General features: G+C 50.4%; 1 protein-coding gene across 6 annotated transcripts in view; it reads right to left on the reverse strand.

Moving 5' to 3' along the window:
* The window catches only part of ARHGAP32 (Rho GTPase activating protein 32), a 261,791-nt gene that overhangs the window by 39,034 nt on the left and 201,512 nt on the right, over positions 1–21,245 (reverse strand). For 4 of the 6 annotated variants that reach the window (XM_064470921.1, XM_064470920.1, XM_064470919.1 and 1 more), the window contains one exon: positions 8–157. In XM_064470921.1, coding sequence (XP_064326991.1) covers positions 8–157 — 150 coding nt within the window. Of the gene's footprint in view, positions 1–7; positions 158–276; positions 357–11,522; positions 11,610–21,245 lie in introns of those variants that run through there. The other 2 variants (XM_064470923.1, XM_064470922.1) reach the window with 2 other exon arrangements.

The raw sequence follows: 21,245 nt of genomic DNA on the forward strand, positions 1-21,245 counted from the left end.
TTCTTACCGTCATGGCCAGAGTTGAGAAGATGCTCTCCCAGGTCACAGCCAAACACCCGTTCCTTCAGGATCCCCCGCTGTTTCAGTTTCTGTTTTGTTGGGCGCGACTTCATGAATGTACGAAGGAAGGTGATGAGCTTGCCGTGCTTTTTCGACACTGCACAAAACAAAAAAAAACCCGCTTCATTGTAGATTCGGCTCAGTTTGGCAAGGCCAAGCTTAACACGTTCTACAGAGCACGTAAGAACTGCCGTAACGTTAGCACCAATTACTTACAGGACCAGATTTTCCAAGGTCCAATACTAAACAGAGACTTGGCTTTTGTTCTACTTCTCGGCTAGTGCAGAAATGGACAGCTGTAATGGAAGAATTTAACACAAAGACACGTTTATCTGCAAAGCAGCTTCAGGTGGGAGGGTACTATAGGACCATCACGGCGTATTGGATGGCGGGCACCACCTGAGAGCTACAGTTTTCATCTCTGGAAAAACGAACGGGGCTAGACTTACAAAACGAGTAATCTCATAAACGTTGACAAACACGGTGTATAATCTACGAGCTGAAATAAATGCTTTGTTCCTGGCTCTCATTCCAGTAGTCTTGGGCACCTCCAGAACAAATGAATGACTAATAATATCTGAACTCAGAGCATGTTTAGCTCTAAGCGCGACAGACCGCCCTTCCAGCACACCTGCAACGTTAATGAACCTCGCTGCAGCTGAGGAGGTACGGTCCATTCCAGGGTGTTATTAGCTCCCTGAGCCTTCTCAGGCCTTTGCAAGATAAAAGCATTACTGTCTTTGTTTTATTTAATAGAAAACTAAAGGCAGCTGATTTGAAGAGATGCAGCTTATCCCCTCCAGGATAAATACAAGGAGTCTACTACGAGACGAGAGCACAGCTCAGGAGCCGTCCCCGCAAACCTTCGGCTCCGCTCCTCCAACGCCGCACGGCCTCTGTGTTGCACTGCTGAGTCGGTCGCTCTGTTAAAACCACCCAGCCCCGCTAAGAAGCATAATCCGCAGTCGAAGCAAATGGAGAGTAAGACAGGGCAGAAGTGGGTGACGCCAACAAACCCATGCAGACTGGGAGGGGAGGCTGAGCCAGGTTTGAATGGGAAGCAGAAACATGCCCTTGAATGTCAACTTTGGTTCCCGAGGCCCGCTCTGAAAGCAACAGGGCTCAGGCCTCCCCAACAAAAGTGCCATTGTGTACATGATTTAAAAGCAGTTTAACTTCAACAGAAGAGCTCTACTGAAAAGAACGAATCACTAGGTATAAAAGGCTGCGCTTTGTGAGGAAGCCTTTACAGCTGCAGGAAGTTGTAAAGGCTCCTGCAGCACCGCGAGGCGATACTAGCTATCACCGCCCTGCTCCTGTCTCGGATCCCGGAGAGGAAGGACAACCCTGTATTCCACCTGCATTAAACCCTAGAAGTAGCGCAATCAGATTTCAGCAGAGTAACGCCATTTGAAACGAAGAAGAAAAGCAGCGAAGACCCCTGCTGACAAAGGCGCATCTCTTCAGCGTCGCTACTGCTCGGCAACGCGTGCAGCCCGAAATCCAGTGAGCCGCCTCCGAAGCCGGGACTCGGCACAAGAGAGGCTTACGCCGTACTGCTTCACACGGGCAGACAGCGTGTTCTTCACCCAGACAACGTGAGAAACCTTGTCCCACGAACAAGGTGATACCACGCTATGCTTCACAATGTTTAAATCCCTTTAAACAGCTGAGTATTTTCCCTTCTTTTGTACCAGGTATTGACGCAGTCCCTCTATTTATAATAAACCGTATTCCAGTGACCTTAACATATTTCTGTCCATGTGAGCAGGGTAGAGTTCTGCTTGTGGATAAAGTCCCTTTTAGCAGCATGACACCACACCAACCTGCAGCAGCCAAATACATTTGAGTACCCCAAATCCTAAGATCTCCAACAAAACCCACGCCTGCATTCTCAACAATCAAGCCCAAATCATTTAACGAAACGCAGAAGCACTGAGCATGACAAACTGTGGCTACGGGGGCTTTAATTAAAGGAATGTTTTCAGTTCGATGAGGTTTTTTAATTACACACAATAAATGAACAGATTGTGCTGACACGCCAAACAAAATTAGGAGAGGTTTTGGTTGTATCCGTCACCACCATAAAGTAACGGCTCGTTTATCACCTCCTCTCAGCCCCGCTCAAGAATAAATGGAGACAGAGCCTCATCCTGGCTTGTGTGGAATTCCAGAGGGTTACCACCCCCGGGCTCCTGAGAAATGCTCTGGAGGTGATAGACCCGAGACAGACACTTTACAGCAGCCAAATGAACAGACAAATAAGGCAATTACTAATACCTATGTGTTCATTTGAATTGTTTCACTGACTCCCTGTACAGTTCTTTGTGGAGTACCTTGCTTGACTGAATGAAAAGTGAGTCCATCAGATAATGGGTTTAAAAGGGAGAAAACCACATCCAGTTCCAGTGCTGCAGAGATTCTGCTACTGCTGCTGACCAGGTCAGCAAGCGACTGCATTAAAAACCCGCAAAGGTGCGACGGATGCACCGTGCCACGATCCAACGGTGCACTTTGCTCGGCATCGATGCTTGTTTACACCACTAACCGGAACGCAGACCCGAGTTTTTAAAACACGATAAATCTGCTCTGCCTTTAAGCCACTCAAGTACAGGCTAAAATAATTGTCTTGTTTTCCGCATGATTAACCAGACTCCTACAAACACACTCCCACAGCGTACCGGTCCAACAGCCCAAGACACTGACAGGGCAATGCCTGAGCAGGTTGAGTAACCAGAAATTCACTTATCAACGGCCTGTTGAAACATTTGCCTGGTTCCTTGGGTAAAGACAGCTTCCCGCACCGCTCTCCTCTGAATCACTGCCCACTCGGTATGAGAGTTTCTCAGGCTAAGCCGACTCCAGAGTTCTATACCTACGCAAGAATGATTCACTGATAGGAGTTAGGCTGCTCCTGGGTGGGGAAGAAGAGGGAACAGTGAGAAAATCCAAGCAGCCATCTCTCTGCTGACAGGTTATAAAAAAGAACAAAAAAGCAAGTAGGTGTCTGATAAGGATAAGCTATCCTCAAAAGCTGCGCGAGCTCAGGAGGCTGTCAGGTACACTGTCCTTCTGCCAACAGCAATAAAAGGTGAAATGCTTTCTATCCCCCTCCCAAGTCCTCTAGCATGGTTTGACCCTCAATCCAGCAACGCATTCTGAGAGAGACTGAATTTCTGATGCATTTCGGATTAGATGAAGCTAATCCAGCAGGGCCAGTCTCTGGATAAGCACCAAGGCCAAGGTTGCTACCGAGAATCCCACAGAATAAAGGTTTTCTGCTCCAAAACCCTGGTGCCAAACCTTTGCAGTCCCACTGGTGACAGCACCAGCAGCAGCAAGCAGCGCTCTCCCGTTGACAAGTGACATGGAGATAAATCGGGACGATAAAGCAGCATTACTACCAGACAATTTTACACGGTTGCTACAGTCAGAGATGCTGCTGGATTGCCAACTGAAAGGCAAGCAAAACTGAACAAAACCCCTAACATTTATCTGTAGTACTTTCCACCTCAGATTTAACCACTATAAAACAAATTGTTTACCAAGAAACAGAGGCTTTCCTAGAAGGACCAGGGATCAATTTGCCTCAGAAAGGCAGGTTTGGCTAAATATCCTGGCCTGAAAAAGCAAAGGGAAATTCTCCATCTAGCACCGTGATACTGGCTGGGGCAAAAAAAAAGTACAAAGCAAATCAAAACGCAAACAAAAAAACCGCACCTGAGGTTGGACTGCTTGTGGAGCTTTGCTGGCACGAATGTGTCAATTAGGAGCGAGGGAAAATATCACACCCTTGGCTGACATAACTACGCTGGCCGGAGCCTTCATATGGTGGGAAGGGAGGGAAGGAAAAGGCATATTTGTGCCAGGTAGTTTATTGTGGTTTTGGGAACCTGCCATACACTGCACCTCCCCGAGGAACGTTTATCAATCAAACCGTGCCCTTGTTGCTATACCACCAAGTTTTGTAGTACGAGCAAGGCCCGAAATTCCCCTGACATTGATAAAAACTATTAAATAACAATCACTTCATCAAACGCAGGGCTTGTTCACCCTAACGCCGCAGACTGAAAAGGCACTTTACGCAGCTTGTTTACATCAGGAACACGAATCGGCTGATTCGAAGTACTTTCATGGCTGTTCGGCACAATATGCTTTTCCTGGGTCACTTTGGGAACCCGCTTCCCAAAAAGCTCTCTTCGGCTATGCTGAGGACTCGTGCATCTTCCCCCAGCCCGCTGCCCCCATGGGCCGTGGCGGCACTCCCGTCGCGTCCCTACACCTTTCTGTGGGGCTGCGCTGCGAGCTAAGTCACGGCAGCGACCCAGATTAAAAAACAATCTGCCGACCGCGACGCTCTTGCGGCAGCCCAAGCGAGGGGGCGGCGGAGCAAAGCGCAGGAAACCAGACCTTCTTAGGCCGAGCTCTGCTGCCAAAGCCAACACGCTGCAAAACTCTACCCTCGGCCTGCTGGCACAGGAGCTGAATTCACTGAGGCACAATCAAGGCGCGGAGCGCCAACCTCTGATCCCTCCTGTGCCCGTACGGATTTGACAGGGATGGAATTACTCTGGATTTACACCCCTAAGATTAGAGCACAGTCCAACGATAGCATGTGCCTCAGCCCAAACTGCACAAGGATCACGCCTGGGCCATAAAACTTCCCGAGACCTCTTCTCAAATGTAATATTTAATGACAATTGCCCAAAGTGTTGGCAACAAAACAAAAGGTAGGATGGAAAAGAGCGCTGGCTCCTGGCTCCTTGGCTTTCAATCATGCAACCAAACAGGAGAAGCCTTTTAGTAAGCGCAGCCTTACTGTGCCCCCAAAATCATTTTGTGCCTGTGTTTTCTTTCCCTTTTCAGTAAGAAAAACTGCATGATGCAAAGGCTCCGAGAACAAAACACAACAGAGTCAACCTTGCAGCCCTGGAGAGCACCCCCCGCCTTAGACACCCGGCCTCTTTTCAAAGACCAGGGGAAACAACAGAAAAACAAACATTAAGAGATTTCAAGTCTTGCACATTTCTGCAGACAAAGAAGGTAAGTGCTCGCTCGGCGGACGGTGACCCAGCAACATCTTTTGAACAGGGTAATGGCACATGGGTGTCCTCTTAGACACCCTCACAAACCCACCACCCGTCCCCCTGTAACCTCCTTAGATTTTGCCAAGGGCAAACAACCCCCTGCTAAACAAATAAAGGACACCTGCTTTATCTCCTGTTGCTAATATTTGGTTTTGAACTCAGGCCTAGACAAAATCCTCTTCACAGGATGTTGACAGCGGCATGTTTTCTACCACAGGGTTAGTAAACTTGGACTCTAAGAGAAAATCTTGGCGGGTGTATGTGACCCACGTTCCCAGCACATGGCCAGCATGTTTGCTTCTCTTCTTATTAACAGCGATTTTAGAGGCTACAGAGCGCAGCTGTCCCCTGCTGCGAGGAGAGCGGGGCGCTAAGGTCAAACGCAAGAACACGTGTGGCTGCATGGTTTAAAATACATAAACAAAGTGCAATATCCAGTCACGAAATCAAAGACAGAAAAAGGCGTGGGAATGGCATTAAAAAAAAAAAAAGCACGGCTAGGTATTACGAAACAAAAGTGAAATCCTTCCTCTCTGAAAAGAGATTTACAGCAAGTCAAGCTAAAATTTTTCCAGGCTATTAGACCCTCAAGACCCACTCTCCTCTGAAATTAACCCGTGCTGCAGGGACAGAAAGAGCAGCAACAGACTCTTTTGAAGGAGGAACAGTACCAGGAATCAGGAGATGAAAAGCTGCGTTTGGTCGTGCCACCTATTTCCTACGATCCTGACTCTGCAAAGACCCAGGAATAGGTTTAACTGTGTGAGTGGACTGAGTTCAACTGGTTCCTCACAGAGCACCAGTTATCCCAGCCCCTCCCTTAAAGCTTCAGTAAATATTTTTAATATCCATCCCTTCACACTTAGAAAGACATGCTCTGTGGACCCACATCTTACTGAAGAGAAATTACACCAAGCCAAGAACTGAGTCACATCTCCCAGTTCTCTGTCATGTTCCTTAGCAACAAGACATTTTACTCCTTTCCTCCTGCCGCAGCAGATTCTATTTTGGAAGCTAATTTACACGGCCCTAAAAACCCAACCAGAATCTGGAACCACGCACCACCAAGCACCGTCCTTTAGTCCTTGACCAGGACGCTGGTTTTGAAGAAGGACCAACCAACACCACACCAATAACTGCACTAATCTCTACACAGGGCTCCCTCGGTGGTCATAAAGATTTTCAGAAAGAGATTCTAAAATTCCATAGATGTGAGTTTAAAAATATCCTTTTATCTCCAATAACCTTCATAAACTTGTGCTTACTCATTTGCTCTATAAAGAAAAGAAAAATAAAATAAAAGTACTGGGTGCTTTTTGATGCTGTGGCATTTATCTTGTGCCAGGCTGACATCAGTTATGGCTGGCCTTCTGTGGTATAAGAAGTCACAAAATACGTTAAAGGTGATTAATGTGAGTGTCATTAGATAAAAAGCATTAAAATGACCTATGAAGACGAAAACCAGCCAAGAACGAGCACACATTTCCAGCTATCACAAGAGCAGCAGCACACGTGGGAAGTAAAGTAGGTCATGGAAACCAGTAAGCGATGTTGCTGTTCTGATTTGCAAAGTCCAGCAATAAGGAAGCTGCGCTTATTATTCTTGTATCTGCCCAGGCTTCTGGAGCCATCCTTTGGGCAGAGTCTGTAAGCAATAGCCTCAGCAAAGCTGCAACTCTCCCTTGTCCTTGCCAGCCTTGAGTTTTGGCTCAATTTGGAGTACGGCCTTATTCTGGTTAGCATAGGAACACCTGGCACCAGAGATCTGGCAACCTCCTCGGTGTATTTTCCTGCCCAGATTATACAACAACCCCCCCAGCTTCCACTGCGTTTGGGTCTCATCAATACTCTTCCTGAGAGAGAAGGCTGCAAATCCAAAAGCTAGCGGTGGACCGGACTGGCAGCATCGTTTGCTCTCAATGTTATTTATTCGACTGAACGCAGGCATCTGTAATGATACCCACAGGGACCATCTACGGTTTGAACTGTCTGCAGAAGGTTTCTTTATGTCAGTGAGAAAAAGTGCATGAGAACCGTGAACCATTTCCAATGACAAAACCCATTTCCATGCTCTCCATTGCCAAATTTGTTCTTTAGAATTGGATAAGAACAAAACCCACGAGGTTCTGGATGCTCAAGTGTGTCACCTACCCACGGACAGCAAAGTTTGATACAAAGAAATCTGCGCTACCTCCCAGGCCAAAGATATGCCTGACCTTTCAAAGACTCTAAGGCCATAAGGAAGCATTAAGATAATATGACCTGACCTCCTGAACAAACAGACCACAAGACATCTCTGAACTAATTCCCTGAAGTACAGCACACCTACCCCACGGGAAGCAGCATACGGTGAGAAGAGATAAATCAGTCAGCTGAAGGTTAACTGAGAAAGGAGAGAGGTTTCAAAGCTACAAGGGCTGCCAAGGTCAATTTATTAATTCTGTTAACATGTTTGAATTTTATCTGGGAAAAAAAGCAGCGCTGAGTAATATAGTGGCAATGCAGTGGGACTGGGAGACAAGGGGAGCAACCTGGGACACGCAGAGCTAGAAGAAAAGGAGCAAAAGAGACACCTGCAGTATCTTTTTTCTCTTCCGTTCATGCTACATGTTGCTAAACCTCTACGTGTTCTAGCAGAGCTTAATGCACTCCTTTTGCTTATCTTGCTTGCCTTGGAGATTAATCAACCTCCTGAAAAATAATGGTCTGGTTCAGGTAATGGTACCACTAGCACAAGTGAACGTCAGATCTGTCCATCAGGGAGATGGCGTTGGTCTTTCACCCATGGTCACTTCGGGATACCAAGATCATTTGGCCTGGCACGCCCAAGCACAAGCTACGCCAAAATGTACCGAGGCCTTCACATAACACTGAATTTGCACTAAAGAGAATGTGATGCTGTACCTTGAAGGTATCTGTAATACTTGCACAATTGCTATGGTTTGACAAGAAACTCTGTTTTAGAACAACCCCAAAGACACGGTCCCACGGAAGGTGTTACTGGTTAGCAGACTTCTTATCTTGAACCTCAAGTGGTGCGGCAGCGTCAAGGACAACCACATAAGTAACAACAACAACAACCAAGTAAGCATCGATGTCATCCAGGCCCTGTGTGTTAGGAGCCCCAGATACTTGCAAATAAGGAAGAGAGGGGAGAACAATCAGGATCCAAGATGCCACCTAACCCATTAGGGGACACCACCGCACGTTCAGCTGTACCTCAGCCATCTCTGCCACAGCTCCTCCAACTCAACAGTCTCCCGTGATGAAAACACCACACGTTCTCTGTCGGAAATTACTTGAGCTGCTAGATATCCTTACAGATAGGCTTTCTTAAAGGCTGACCTCACCCCGCCTTTAATACAAACAAACCAAATGTTTATTGCCCTGCCTACTATGGCCATGGCTTCAGAAGAGTCCAGAATCGGCCTTTCTCAACTACTTATTTGAAGGCAAACTGCCTTTGCCCTCCCTTACTCAAACACCAGCTGCATGCAGCACCCTTCCTCGATCACAAGGCTTCAGAACAGTGCCGATGAAGCTGCAGCGCGGTCGCTCGAGCCTCACCCACTCTATTTCCACTTCTGCTGCTGGAGATTTTCCAAAAACTTGACAGTGACCCCAGCCAACCCCGAATAACATCAAGTACTTTGGACACATGCACGCAGCCCAGGGCTTTCACCAGTCAGTCAAACACAAATGACGCTTCAGCCCAGTCCTGCCATCAGCTAAACCAGGATAACCGGAGTGACTGTGGCAGTCAAGTTACTCCAGCTTTGCACGGCAGCACGCTCCAGCTTGAGCGGTGGGAGGAGGCAAGCAACAAAAAAAGATCTGACAGGAATCAACAAACAACACAAGTTGAATAACGAGGAGTTCGGCAGATGGAGCCCAGTCCTGGAGCGAGAGGGTGTTTGCTCTTACGCAAGGCCTTGGGAAGGCACTGGGAAGGAACCTTTATATTCTGTCAGGAAGGGCCATGAGCAATCCATCTGGAATAAGGAGGAGACTCGGGTCAAAGCACACTACCTCCCCTTTTCTTAAACCACCCGGCGCAGCCGTTACTTCAATCTTCTGAAGCATGCGGTACTCCCAGTACGATGAGTAACATGGCTGCTGCTCTCCCAGTCCCTTCGCAGGAGATGCCGATCTCCACTTCCACTAGCCAGAGGGCAGCTGTTTACAGCCCAGACCAGTTACCTTCAACTTTCAGTAACCTACTCCTCCAAGATTGATATCGTTCTGGTTCTTTTTCTGTTTACAACCCTGACCTGATAAATGGTTTGTACTTTAGCTGTTAACACCTGCATTATGCCCCGAGATGATTTTACCTTTGGAAGCAAAATTCCCACTCACCTGGAGTGGAAACAACATCTAAGCCAAGGGACACAAGCCTCGCTCACGTTACAGTCATTTTGTACAGCACTAGCAGGATGCAATAGCCTTAAGGAGGACGAAAATGACATTTTCCCATACATCCTCCTCACACAGCTAAAGAAGCGTAGAAAAGCTTTAATAAAAATGAAAACCCAATACGTTTGGGGATTTGCGATGAACTAAATCTGCTTTTTAAGACTTAGGAATGCAGATATTGTATTGTTTTGCCTGCTTTATTCTTCTCCTTTATCTTACCAGTCCAGAGCTTTGATTTCAAATGAGACTCTTTTATCATGCCTGTGTGGTGCCCAGAACAAAGGAGGTCGGGGAAGAGTGGAAAGGGAAGACCTCCTGTCTTCTCTGTCGTAAATAATAAGACCCTGCAGGGCATTTAGTCCTTCAAATGGACTATAGCTTCCAGGCCATTTTCTGAACAAATACGAACAGACGAGCCGTGGCTACTTGCAAAGTGTCTACTATGATCATAGTAACTACCCTCCCTGGGAATTTTATTTTTCAGGGTGTGCATTCACTGCCCTAGGGCTGTAGCAAACAAAGGACTAGCATTTTTCAACAGGAAGCCCCCTTCTCCTGAACAACAGCGTCAATAATATTAATGCTTAGGAATGCATCCTATGTCCTCCAAGTCCCAGTCAGGGGAGGGAGGGAAAACAAACAGATTAAGTGATATGCAAAAATCTATTGAAATTCAAATTCTAGACATTCCCATCCGTCAGCTGCCTCTTTGGGAGCTAGGTACAACCTCTGAGCAGGAAGCACTGAACTCACATCTCTGCAAGCCCTGCGGGCATCCTTGACCCCGCGGGAGGGGGGCTGCAAGCTGAAATGCCTTCTCGACTGGGATTCCGGTGGGAATCCTTGCACAACGCACCCCGGACACGAAAGAGGCTCCCTTCAACAGCTCCGGCTTGCTACACACCCCTGACTCTAGACTAAGTCCAGTAAAGCATTTACAACTAGTGAGTAGAAAGGCGCAATAGAAACCTGAAGTCAGAGATTAGTAAAAGGGAAACAGAAGTAAAACAATTAGCAGGGAAGGGGGGGAAGTGTGCGGAGTTAATCAGTCTTGAGTCGGCAAGAGAAGCCAGGCACCCTGTCCAAGGGGACAGATCACAGGATCATTAGGGTTGGGAAAGACCCCCAGATCAAGTCCAACCGCTAGGGAAACACACAGGCACCACGAACGGGGCTCAGGTTCATCCACGGCTTCCTTGTCCCTTGCACAGAGCTAAACTGCCCCTTCGTGCCCCAAAAACTACAGAATCGTAGAATCATAGAACAGTTTGGGTTGGAGGGAACCTTTAGAGGTCATCTAGTCCAACTCCCCTGCCGTGAGCAGGGACATCTTCAATCCAACTTCATAGAATCACAGAATCATTCTGGTTGGAAAAGACCTCTAGGATCATCAAGACTAACCCAACACCCCCAGGCCTCCTAAACCATGGCCCCAAGGGACACGTCTACACGGTGTTTGAACCCCCCCAGGGACGGTGACTCCCCCACCTCTCTGGGCAGCCTGTGCCAATCCGCGACCCCTCTGGCAGGGAAGGCATTTTCCCTCATACCCAACCTCAAGAGGATCGCTGGGGATCTTCGCTCACAGCAGAAACGAATGGGTCTACAACCAGCAGAGCATCATTGGAAATTACTGAGTATCAAGTATTTTTTTTCCTCCCCATCTGGTTAAAAGCGTGCTGCCAGGCGCCCCCTCCCCGGCAGGGCTCACTTGGGAAGCCCGAGGGCATTGCCCCCCCGCCCAGGGCACCCACGGACCCCCGGGGGCCGAGCCGCCCCCCGCCCGACGCAACACTGCCAGAGGAGAAAAACCTTCATTACAGACGTTAATTCTCCAAACCCGCAAATCGAAGAGCGGGGAAGTTACTAAGCAACAAGTGGGCTCGGGAACCTGAAAATACCCCGCGAGGCTTACAGAAAAAAGCCGCTGATGCTGGGGGGGAGCGGGGAGAGCTGCCTTACCTTCCTCGCCTCCCGGCGGCGCCCCCGGCCGCTCCCCCGGCGCGGGGGGTCCCTCGCCCGGCGCCGGCCGGCCCTGCCCGCCGCGGGGAGCGGCTGCGGGCGGGGCCCCGCGGGGAGGCCGGCCCGGGAGGTGGGCGGGGGGCGCTCGGAGCCTCTGCCGGGCCCCTCCCCGGCTCCACCTCCCGCAGGTGCCTCCCTCCCGCAGCACCGGGGCTCCCCGTCCCCTCCCCGCCGCCGGGGCAGCCGGCCCGGGCAGCTCTGCCTCGCTCCCCGCAGCCCGCAAGCCCCCCCGGTGCTGCCCTCCCCTCCCTCCCCGCAAGCCCCCGGAGCTGCCCTCCCCTCCCTCCCCGCAAGCCCCCGGTGCTGCCCTCCCCTCCCTCCCCGCAAGCCCCCGGAGCTGCCCTCCCCTCCCTCCCCGCAAGCCCCCCCGGTGCTGCCCTCCCCTCCCTCCCCGCAAGCCCCCGGTGCTGCCCTCCCCTCTCTCCCCGCAAGCCCCCCCGGTGCTGCCCTCCCCTCCCTCCCCGCAAGCCCCCGGTGCTGCCCTCCCCTCTCTCCCCGCAAGCCCCCGGAGCTGCCCTCCCCTCCCTCCCCGCAAGCCCCCGGAGCTGCCTCCCTCCCTCGCTCCCCGCAAGCCCCCGATGCTGCCCTCCCCTCCCTCCCCGCAAGCCCCCGGTGCTGCCCTCCCCTCCCTCCCCGCAAGCCCCCGGAGCTGCCCTCCCCTCCCTCCCCGCAAGCCCCCGGTGCTCCCCTCCCCTCCCTCCCCGCAAGCCCCCGGAGCTGCCTCCCTCCCTCGCTCCCCGCAAGCCCCCGGAGCTGCCCTCCCCTCGCTCCCCGCAAGCCCCCGGAGCTGCCTCCCTCCCTCGCTCCCCGCAAGCCCCCGGTGCTGCCCTCCCCTCCCTCCCCGCAAGCCCCCCCGGTGCTGCCCTCCCCTCGCTCCCCGCAAGCCCCCGGAGCTGCCCTCCCCTCGCTCCCCGCAAGCCCCCCCGGTGCTGCCCTCCCCTCTCTCCCCGCAAGCCCCCCCGGTGCTGCCCTCCCCTCTCTCCCCGCAAGCCCCCGGAGCTGCCCTCCCCTCGCTCCCCGCAAGCCCCCGGAGCTGCCCTCCCCTCCCTCCCCGCAAGCCCCCGGAGCTGCCCTCCCCTCTCTCCCCGCAAGCCCCCGGAGCTGCCCTCCCCTCGCTCCCCGCAAGCCCCCGGAGCTGCCCTCCTCTCCCCTCCCTCCCCGGTGACCCTTTGGACCGCGGCAGGCCCATGGCCCCCGATGGGCAAAGGGCAGGGGATCTGGAAGGGAGAGAGGGCAAAACGCGGCTCCCTCTGGGGAATGTCAGAGCCCTGGTTTCGCTCAACGCGACCTCTCGCCAAGCTCTGCTGTCGGGACGGAGCCGGGCTCGCCATCCTCTTCTGGCTTGCGAGTAACCGCTAGGGAAACACACAGGCACCACGAACGGGGCTCAGGTTCACCCACGGCTTCCTCATCCGTTGCACAGAGCTAAACTGCCCCTTTGTGCCCCAAAAACTACAGAATCGTAGAACAGTTTGGGTTGGAGGGGACCTTTAGAGGTCATCTAGTCCAACCCCCCTGCAGTGAGCAGGGACATCTTCAACTCAACTTCATAGAATCACAGAATCATTCTGGTTGGAAAAGACCTCTAGGATCATCAGGTCCAACCACCAACCCAACACCCCCAGGCCTCCTAAACCATGGCCCCACGGGCCATGTCTATACGGTGTTTGAACCCCCCCAGGGATGGTGACTCCCCCACCTCTCTGGGCAGCCTGTGCCGCCTGTTCCAGGGCCTGACCGCTCTGGCAGGGAAGACTTTTTCCCTCATATCCAACCTAAACCTGCCCTGGTGCAACTTGAGGCTGTTTCCTCTCATCCTATCGCTATTTACTTGGGAGCAGAGACCGACCCCCCCCTCACTCCAGCCCCTCTCAGGCAGCTGCAGAGAGCGAGAAGGGCTCCCCTCAGCCCCCCCTTCTCCAGGCTAAACCCCCCCAGCCCCCTCAGCCGCCCCCCAGCACACTTGTGCTCCAGACCCTGCCCCAGCCCCGCTGCCCTTCTCTGGACACGCTCCAGCCCCTCAAGGTCCCAACTCATCTTCAGTTTCAGGCGGCTCAGCACCTGTCCAGCCTGACCTTGAATGTCTCCAGGGATGGAGCCTCCACAACCTCTCTGGGCAACCCGTTCCACCACCCTCACTGTAAAAAACTGTCTTCCTTATATCTAGTCTAAATCTACCCTTCTTTAGTTTAAAACCATTTCCCCATGTCCTGTCCCAAAAGGCCTGGCTAAAGAAGTTGCCCCCTTCCTTCCTATGGGCCCTTTTAAGAGGAACACCACAGCAAGGGCCAAACCCCAATTTCATCAAGACCACAGAGGTTAGGGGTACGTCTGCGCCGTCATTTCAGTGTGGGCCGCTCGCTCACCGTTCAACGCCACAAATCCTCAGCTAAAAAGCTGTCTCAGCATGTCCAAAAGGAAGGGAGAGACGGTGAGCACGCCCGAATGCTTCGATGGAAGCGCGTCCGAACTTGCAGGCTGGACATGGGCTGAGCCCCGGGGTCGGCAGGGACACTTTGCACCTCGCGTGTCCGTGCTGTTAATCTAATTACGGTGCTAAAGAAATGCCGCCCCCTCCCACTCCGAGTGGCCATTAACCAGCGCGGTTTGTGGCCGCATTGATCAGATCACCGAAAACAAACTCAATTCCAAATTCTCTGGGAGATCTCCCTTTTCAAAACACGGATTGTTTTACAGCGACCTAGTTTACAGCCCAGCTCTAAAAAACAACCGTATCAGCGCACCTCGCCCCGGAGCGGAAAGCACAACACCCCGTAACTTGACTTTACGGCCGGCCACAGCACCCCTGCTCAGCCACACCAAGGCCAGCACCCAGCCGCAGGGACAAAAGCCACGAGGGTCACGGGGCTCGGGGGACAAGCCAAGCCTTCCACAGCCTTTTCCTAGTGCTGGTGAAGCTCTGGCGGCGTTAACCTGCGTTTATGGCATGCCTGAGGAATAAATACCGCTGCTGTTCTGTCTCACCGTGCTGACCCCAAGCCCCTTGGTTCGTGCGAGGCTGCAGTGCAGTTTATCAATCTCAGTAACTGCTGTCACACGCTTTAAAATGTGGGCTCACTAGATAAGTTGGACAACCTCAGGGTCAGAAGGATTAAAGAGGAATCTGCTTCTATTTATGCAGACGTCTTGATGATCAGGAGGGTAAAACTAGTTTCTTTTGGTGTTCACAGTTGCTCCTCAAGCAAATGTGTTATTTTCAAAATTGTTTGCTGACTCATATCTCCAAATAATGCTGGTTCTCCAGCTACTCATTATCCTTGGTATTTATTACTGGAATTGTTTTGCTTGGACAACCATCATACTATCACATTACTTTTTTCCCTAGCAGCCAAGCATGACTCCCAAATCCGGTTTTATATGCGCTTATGTACAATTCTGAATACAAAACTTTGTTCCTGGTACTAACTCACCATCCCAGGAACGTTCTTCCTATCAAGCCCATAGATAAGAGTTGGTAAAATCCCAACACAAACCAGGAACGAATACAAGAGAAGCAACGCTAGTCAACATCTACGTGCAAAAGGCACACGCAACAATTCAAAATAGCACAACCGTATACAGGCCCGCAGAGCAGCAGCACTGTCAGCTACCCAGAACTGCCAGGATGCGTCATACGGTCCCTACGTCAGGTTTGTAGTTTGCTTTTTAACGTAGGCCAGGCTTGGGCGAGCAGAATCCTACAAGGCCGATTAACCACGCTGTGACGAACCGTTCCGGTTCGCGCGCTTTGCCGGTGCAGAGTTTTGAAGTAGGGCCCAGAGATGCCACGTTTTTGCTAATCAGAGCAGGAATGTAACAGCTCCGTCACCGGCAATACAGAGCTCCCTCAACTGTAGATTTGGGTATTATTTTTGAAAATTATTGCTCTGATGATCAGCAGTGCTTGAGGAGATATTTGACTACGTGGCGTACAACGGCACACCGTTGCCCCTCCTGAACTTTCTTTTCTGTAAAGGAAAACGCTCAATGCTTGTTACAAAACACCTTTCTTCATGAAATCTGAGCAACCAGGGATGTGGCTCTTCCAGACCTGCAAACAAGGCTGCGCTCGGCCCAGCACTGCGTGAGGGCTCAGGAGCTTGTTCACATCACCCCACGGCCATCACTCCTCCGGCTCCGGAGCCTTCGGGCTCTGCCCTCGACAGGGGACCTTGGCCCCCCGCTGTCCCGACCCTACTGGGATGCTCTCCTGCTTCTTCTGAATCTCTTAATTGAAAATTACACAATAATCTTCATGTGTGAGTCATATTTTCTGTTCCTAACTTCTTTTGCCAGGCAATTTTAAGGAATGCAAGCAAGCGAGAGAGATGCATTCTCCGCTACTTACGTGTTCAGCAGCTTGCAACGGAGCAGAACAGGTAGATAATGAATGTCTATCTTTTAAACACAGGAACAAGCCCAAGCATTTGAAATCACAGACAAAAAGGCTCCATCCACGCGCCTGTCACAAATTCAATCGTTAAAGCATTCTGAAGTTTGACCTATCCTCCAAAAGTTATTTCGGACAGATGTACTGGGAAGGCAGCGTAACCTAAAAATGTTATTAATATACCTCGTAGCTTCTTCCACGTTCTGGTTTTGCAAATTTAACCACTGAAGGAAGCTTCAAGCCATCATTAGACATTAAGCAGCCAGTAGTCAATGCTGCTGCTTACCCCGATAGATTTATCTTGCCACCAAATACTCTCAAAAAAAGAACCCCCCAAATAAACACACACACACCCTTATTTTTTTTTTAAAAAAAAAGGGGATTCTGGGGAGAAACTAAGGTTATAGATGAAAGCGGAGTGGGAGATTTAAAGAAACCCCAAGAGAACAGCACACCGCGTAACAGTCTGCCATGGGGTAACCTCAGAATGATTTAACTGAGCTCACCAAAACCAGGTTTCCCATAAAAGTGTCTCGTGCCACAGGGCGCCTGGACAATCACGTGGTGACTTGCTTCTTTGGTGGACGTAGCCACGGTCTGCCCTGGCTGTCCAGGTTTGCAAGGAAAATATCCCAAATATTCCATTTAGAAAGGTAAAAACACAGTTAGGAACGATGTCATGCATAGCCAAGCGGGTAACAGACAACTTTCACTTGCCTTTCCTTTAGCAAAAGCAAGTTCCCATGAGAACGAGTCAAAGAATTTGATGCAAGCTTCCCACTGCAGTTACAGGATTAAATGCTGAAGAATGAGTGCGGCACTGACACAAGCTCTTAAATGAGATCCGGCAGATGAAACTTCAGATCAGCAAAGTCTTCTGAATTAATCACAGACACAGGCTGATTCACGAGCTAGCGAAGCAAGTCCTAAAGGCCACAGTAACGTTATGACCTGCAGCCTGCGGCACTTAAATTCGCTACCAGGGAGAGGGGAAGGAAAGGAGGGCGGACAGAGAGGAGCAGTCTTGCCGTGGCTGCTTGTGTAGGGTTTCTGGCGGAAGCACGCCGCGGATCTTGCCCAAGCAGCAGACACTACGTGTTCGCTTAAATATCCTCCCAAACATACGCCACAGCTGTGCCCAGACCAAGAGCTCCTGAGAAAGCCAGACAAACATTGTGGGTTTGCCAGTGTATATTCCCCAGCTCCGCTCACTTGTAACCTTGATTTATAGTTTCGCGCAGACACTTCCTTGCAGAGGTAGCAATGTCACCGACCCCTCCGGGCATCAGAGCGATAGCCAGGTGGAGGCAGAGCCCGAGCACCACTCCTCTGCGTACAGAGAGAGGATGGTGTAGCTGCTCAGCCTCTGCAAGCTTAACAGGACCAGGTTTTAACTGGAGATTTGAGATGCGCGCTGGCATGGCCCTTGATAAATCCATATGCCAATGCAAGAAGAGATCAGAGCTATGTGCTACCATCTAAGCTTAAAGCCGCCTGAAAATATTTCTAAGCCACAACTTGGCTCCCACACCAATTTACTGAATTATTCACAAGAAAAGAGGAAAAGCAGAGCAGAACAAACTACCTTTTCCCGTGATTTCAAAGCTCTTAGCAAAACTGCAGAGTTTTGCTCAAGCCAACTATTATTAGAGTTAAGTCCCATTTTGACAGAGCTGGTGAGAAAAGAAAAAATATCTCATTTAAAAATACCCCCCCCCCCCAACCTGAATAAGCGGAGAGCAGGCAGAGTGAGAAAGAAGTACAGAACGTGTGAAAAGAAAGCTGGCCTTATTAATAGCACATTGGTGCCTCCAACACCCCTGCGCTCAGCCAAGTTTTGCCGCTTCCCTTCACAAGTAGTCATCCTATTTCGGGGCATTGAGCCCCCCACACGAGGCGAAGCATGCCAGCCCCCAACGCCACAAATGTTTCCCTAACAGAAACACGACTGCGTCTCTCCCTTACCTGCACCACGCACAGCTCTGTGTAATTATTTCCGAGCCGATGCATACAGGCTGCGCACGGATCCATACACCACGCTCGCTCCTTTTCTTTTCCAATTAAAATTCCCCGGGAAGCACGGCCGAGACTTGCCACGCAATTACCTGTCAAAATGCGGGAAGGCTGCAGCTGCTCTCTGCGGGTTCAGTGTCTTCCCAAAGCCTCGGGGGCTACGAGCGACCGCGCGCAAGGGAAGTGCACTACAGGGAATACAGAAATTAGTCTGTCTCTTCCTTCTACCTGCGTTTCAGGCATTTCCCTGTGACTCCAGGAGACTCGAGGCTGATTTCCAGTGCTGTACTTGCACCGGTAGTGCCTCCCAGTGGAGATGCTGGATGTGCTGGTGGCAGGTGATTCTCAACTGGCAGAGCTCTGCTGCTCCCCTCGGCAAAGCCGAAGCTGACAAAAGGGCTCTTCGGCCAGGACAGCTGTGCCTACACCCCGACTGGGCGTTTAGGGTGGTTTTGTTGGGTTTTTTTTTTTGGGGGGAGGGAAGCAAATCAGCTCTTTCAGCTGTGGGTGCAATCTTCTTCATAATTATAGCAGGCTCAGCTATGCCAGGAGAAACATTAGTGCAAATCTGGCCTGAGGCTGGGGACAGAGGCCTCATTTTGCTGATGCCCTGCACCTGTGCTGTTACTGATATTGTACCAAGAAGCCAAAAGGTCACCAGGGCAGTCACCTTTTTCACTCAGTTTGCACCTGTGTGAATGATGACACAGCAATGCTCGTGTGTAATAACTTATCACAGAATCACAGAATCTCAGGTTGGAAGGGACCTCAGGGATCATCTAGTCCAACCTTAACTTGTCCCTGTAAAGCACTTGCTTTGCACACATTGCATTTGCTTCTGAAATTACAAAGGCTCCTCTTCTTTGACAAGCGGGTCTTGTAACAGATTAGAAAACTTTCTTTTTACTTCAGCTAAAAAAGAAAAAAAGTTATAAATGAAATAGGGAATCAAACTGTATCCTCCTCCTCCTCCCGGGTCTCTAGAGCCCGCAGACACCCTTTTGGTTTAGTCCAGACTTCTCTCCTGGTCCTCCCCCAAGCCACGGAGCCTCCTGCCCTGCCCAGCTTCCCCCGGACCCCTCCGACACAGCAGTAACGCCCAAATTCCTTCTCTTCTACAGGGACAACTCCAGGCTTTCAAATCCGGGTCTCTTGGAGAAAATGTCAACCAGTTTACTCACAGATCCCCAATAACCACCAAGACGTGTTTCCATAGCACCTAGGAAACGTTACAGAAATAGCTTTTGTTCAGATTGCAAGTGCTGCATCGACTGCAAACATTGCCCAAAGCTCCACCGAGTCTGTGGGTAAGAAACACAGCCGTGGGTTCTTTGAAAAATACTGCCAAAATGCATGCTTCGTTCTTACTCGTACTGTCAGAAATCATCTTCACTGTTGAAGGATTAAAGGATTAAGGAGGAAGAAAAAAAAATACATTGGCTTCCTAATGCTATGAACCTGTAGGAACTTATTTGAAATACTTAAAATTCTTGCTCATCTCTCACTTACGAGCTAGCCAAGATTTATAGATTTTATTTAGGTGGGCAGGAAAAGTACTTCAGATTTGCCATTGAAGGCTAAATTCAAAAGCAAGTTACATACAAAAACACATTCTCATAGCCAGAGGCTCATTGCAGTGTGCAGAAAAAAATATTTGAGACTTGGAGAACTTTATTTATGCTCCGTGGAAATCCACGGCTTGTCCCAGTTTGGTAGAGGACTCCCAAACCCGCCCTCCATTGGCACCTGCGTCCGTAGGTACCTGCAGCTCTCTTGCAGCTTCCTAAAATGATAAATTATGGAGCAACCTCAGTAATCCTCAGGTGGCTCATGCAGCCCTAGAGGAAAACGTATCAAGAACTTGCAAAGGGGATATGGGGCGTTTAGAAGATGGTTCACAGCCTGAGCTGTACGAATCGTCCTGGAAATGCTGCGCCTGGAAACGGCTGGCCGTGGGGAAAGCCGGGGGGCCGCCGTGCCCCCGAATGGGGGAGCGAGCGTTGCAGCAGCGGCCCCAGAGGCCTGCCGGGCTCCTTCTCCCGAACTACTGCTGAAAAGGCAAAACAAAACACGCGGCTCGATGCTGCTGGGCTCGCTGAAGCAAAATTCGAGTTCAGCCAAATTCACTCCCCCAGGCAGGGTTGAAGAGTGACTCTCTGGTCCCCAGGGCAGGACGTGCGCTGCTGCTGTAGGACGCTCACAGATACCCCCGCGTACCTGCCCGACCAACGCCGCATCCGTAAGTCAGAGCTCCTGGCGATACCCGTCCCTGGCGCGCAGGCCCTAGGGAGCTGGTCCCTCAGACTCATACTTTCCGGCAGAATCACAGATTTTATGGTGCGACTTTCATAGGAGACCAGATGACTCCTGTATATAGCAGCATTTCCACAGATCAGCCCACAGTTCTCGTCCCTTTCTATTTCTGCCAAAATCGGGAAGGCAAAACCAGAAGGGGGAAGAATCGCTTGAAACAAGGGAGGGAGAGCACAGAGGAGGGAAGACTCCAAGGAAAAGAAAAACTAGCAGGAAAACGCTGCTGCAGTTTTGATTTGTACTTCAATTCTGTACGTTTAAACACCTAAAAAGACTAACCACTGCAATAGCATGTCTTAGAGCCATGCGCTCTCCTGGGCAGTCACAGCAATAAACTCCTTTCTCTTAAAAACAGGTAATTACTGGAGCAGTTCAGATTAAAGCAGCACTTTATCGGAATTCACTGCACGGAAAGCAAGCAATGCAACGTAGTTATGGAAGACTGAGTTTGGCATTCCTAACGTGGCCAAGGTGCAAACGACCAGCAAAATAATAATGCTAAATAAAGGTCTTTTTTTTTTTTTTTTTAAAGGAAGCATACAACACTTATTACAGGAGTAAAATAAAGCCTTAAAGCCTAGTTAAAAAATAAATCCGCCTTTGGTGACTTTAGAAGGTAACAATGGAAATGCAGACGAGGATTTCAGCGGTGGCAGAGCTTTACACAAAGGCACCCACAAGAAGATTTGCAATCAGCTGAAATACAATTAGAAAAGATGCCTGCCGCTTATGAAGCGCTTAAAATCACTGACTTGCACAAATATCAGCCTCCTTAATAAACTGAACCGTAGTACCAGCGTTGCGGACAGCGGGCCCCAAGTGAGCTCTGACTGGCTGGATTTACCAGCATCACTTTGATATCAAATATCCGTTAACCTCCTCATTTTACCCAAATAATAGATTGGGATGTTCTCTGTGAAAGGTACAGTTATCCTGCAAATTCATTT

Source organism: Phalacrocorax carbo, chromosome 21 (assembly GCF_963921805.1).
Source record: "Phalacrocorax carbo chromosome 21, bPhaCar2.1, whole genome shotgun sequence".
Lineage (NCBI taxonomy): Eukaryota > Metazoa > Chordata > Aves > Suliformes > Phalacrocoracidae > Phalacrocorax > Phalacrocorax carbo.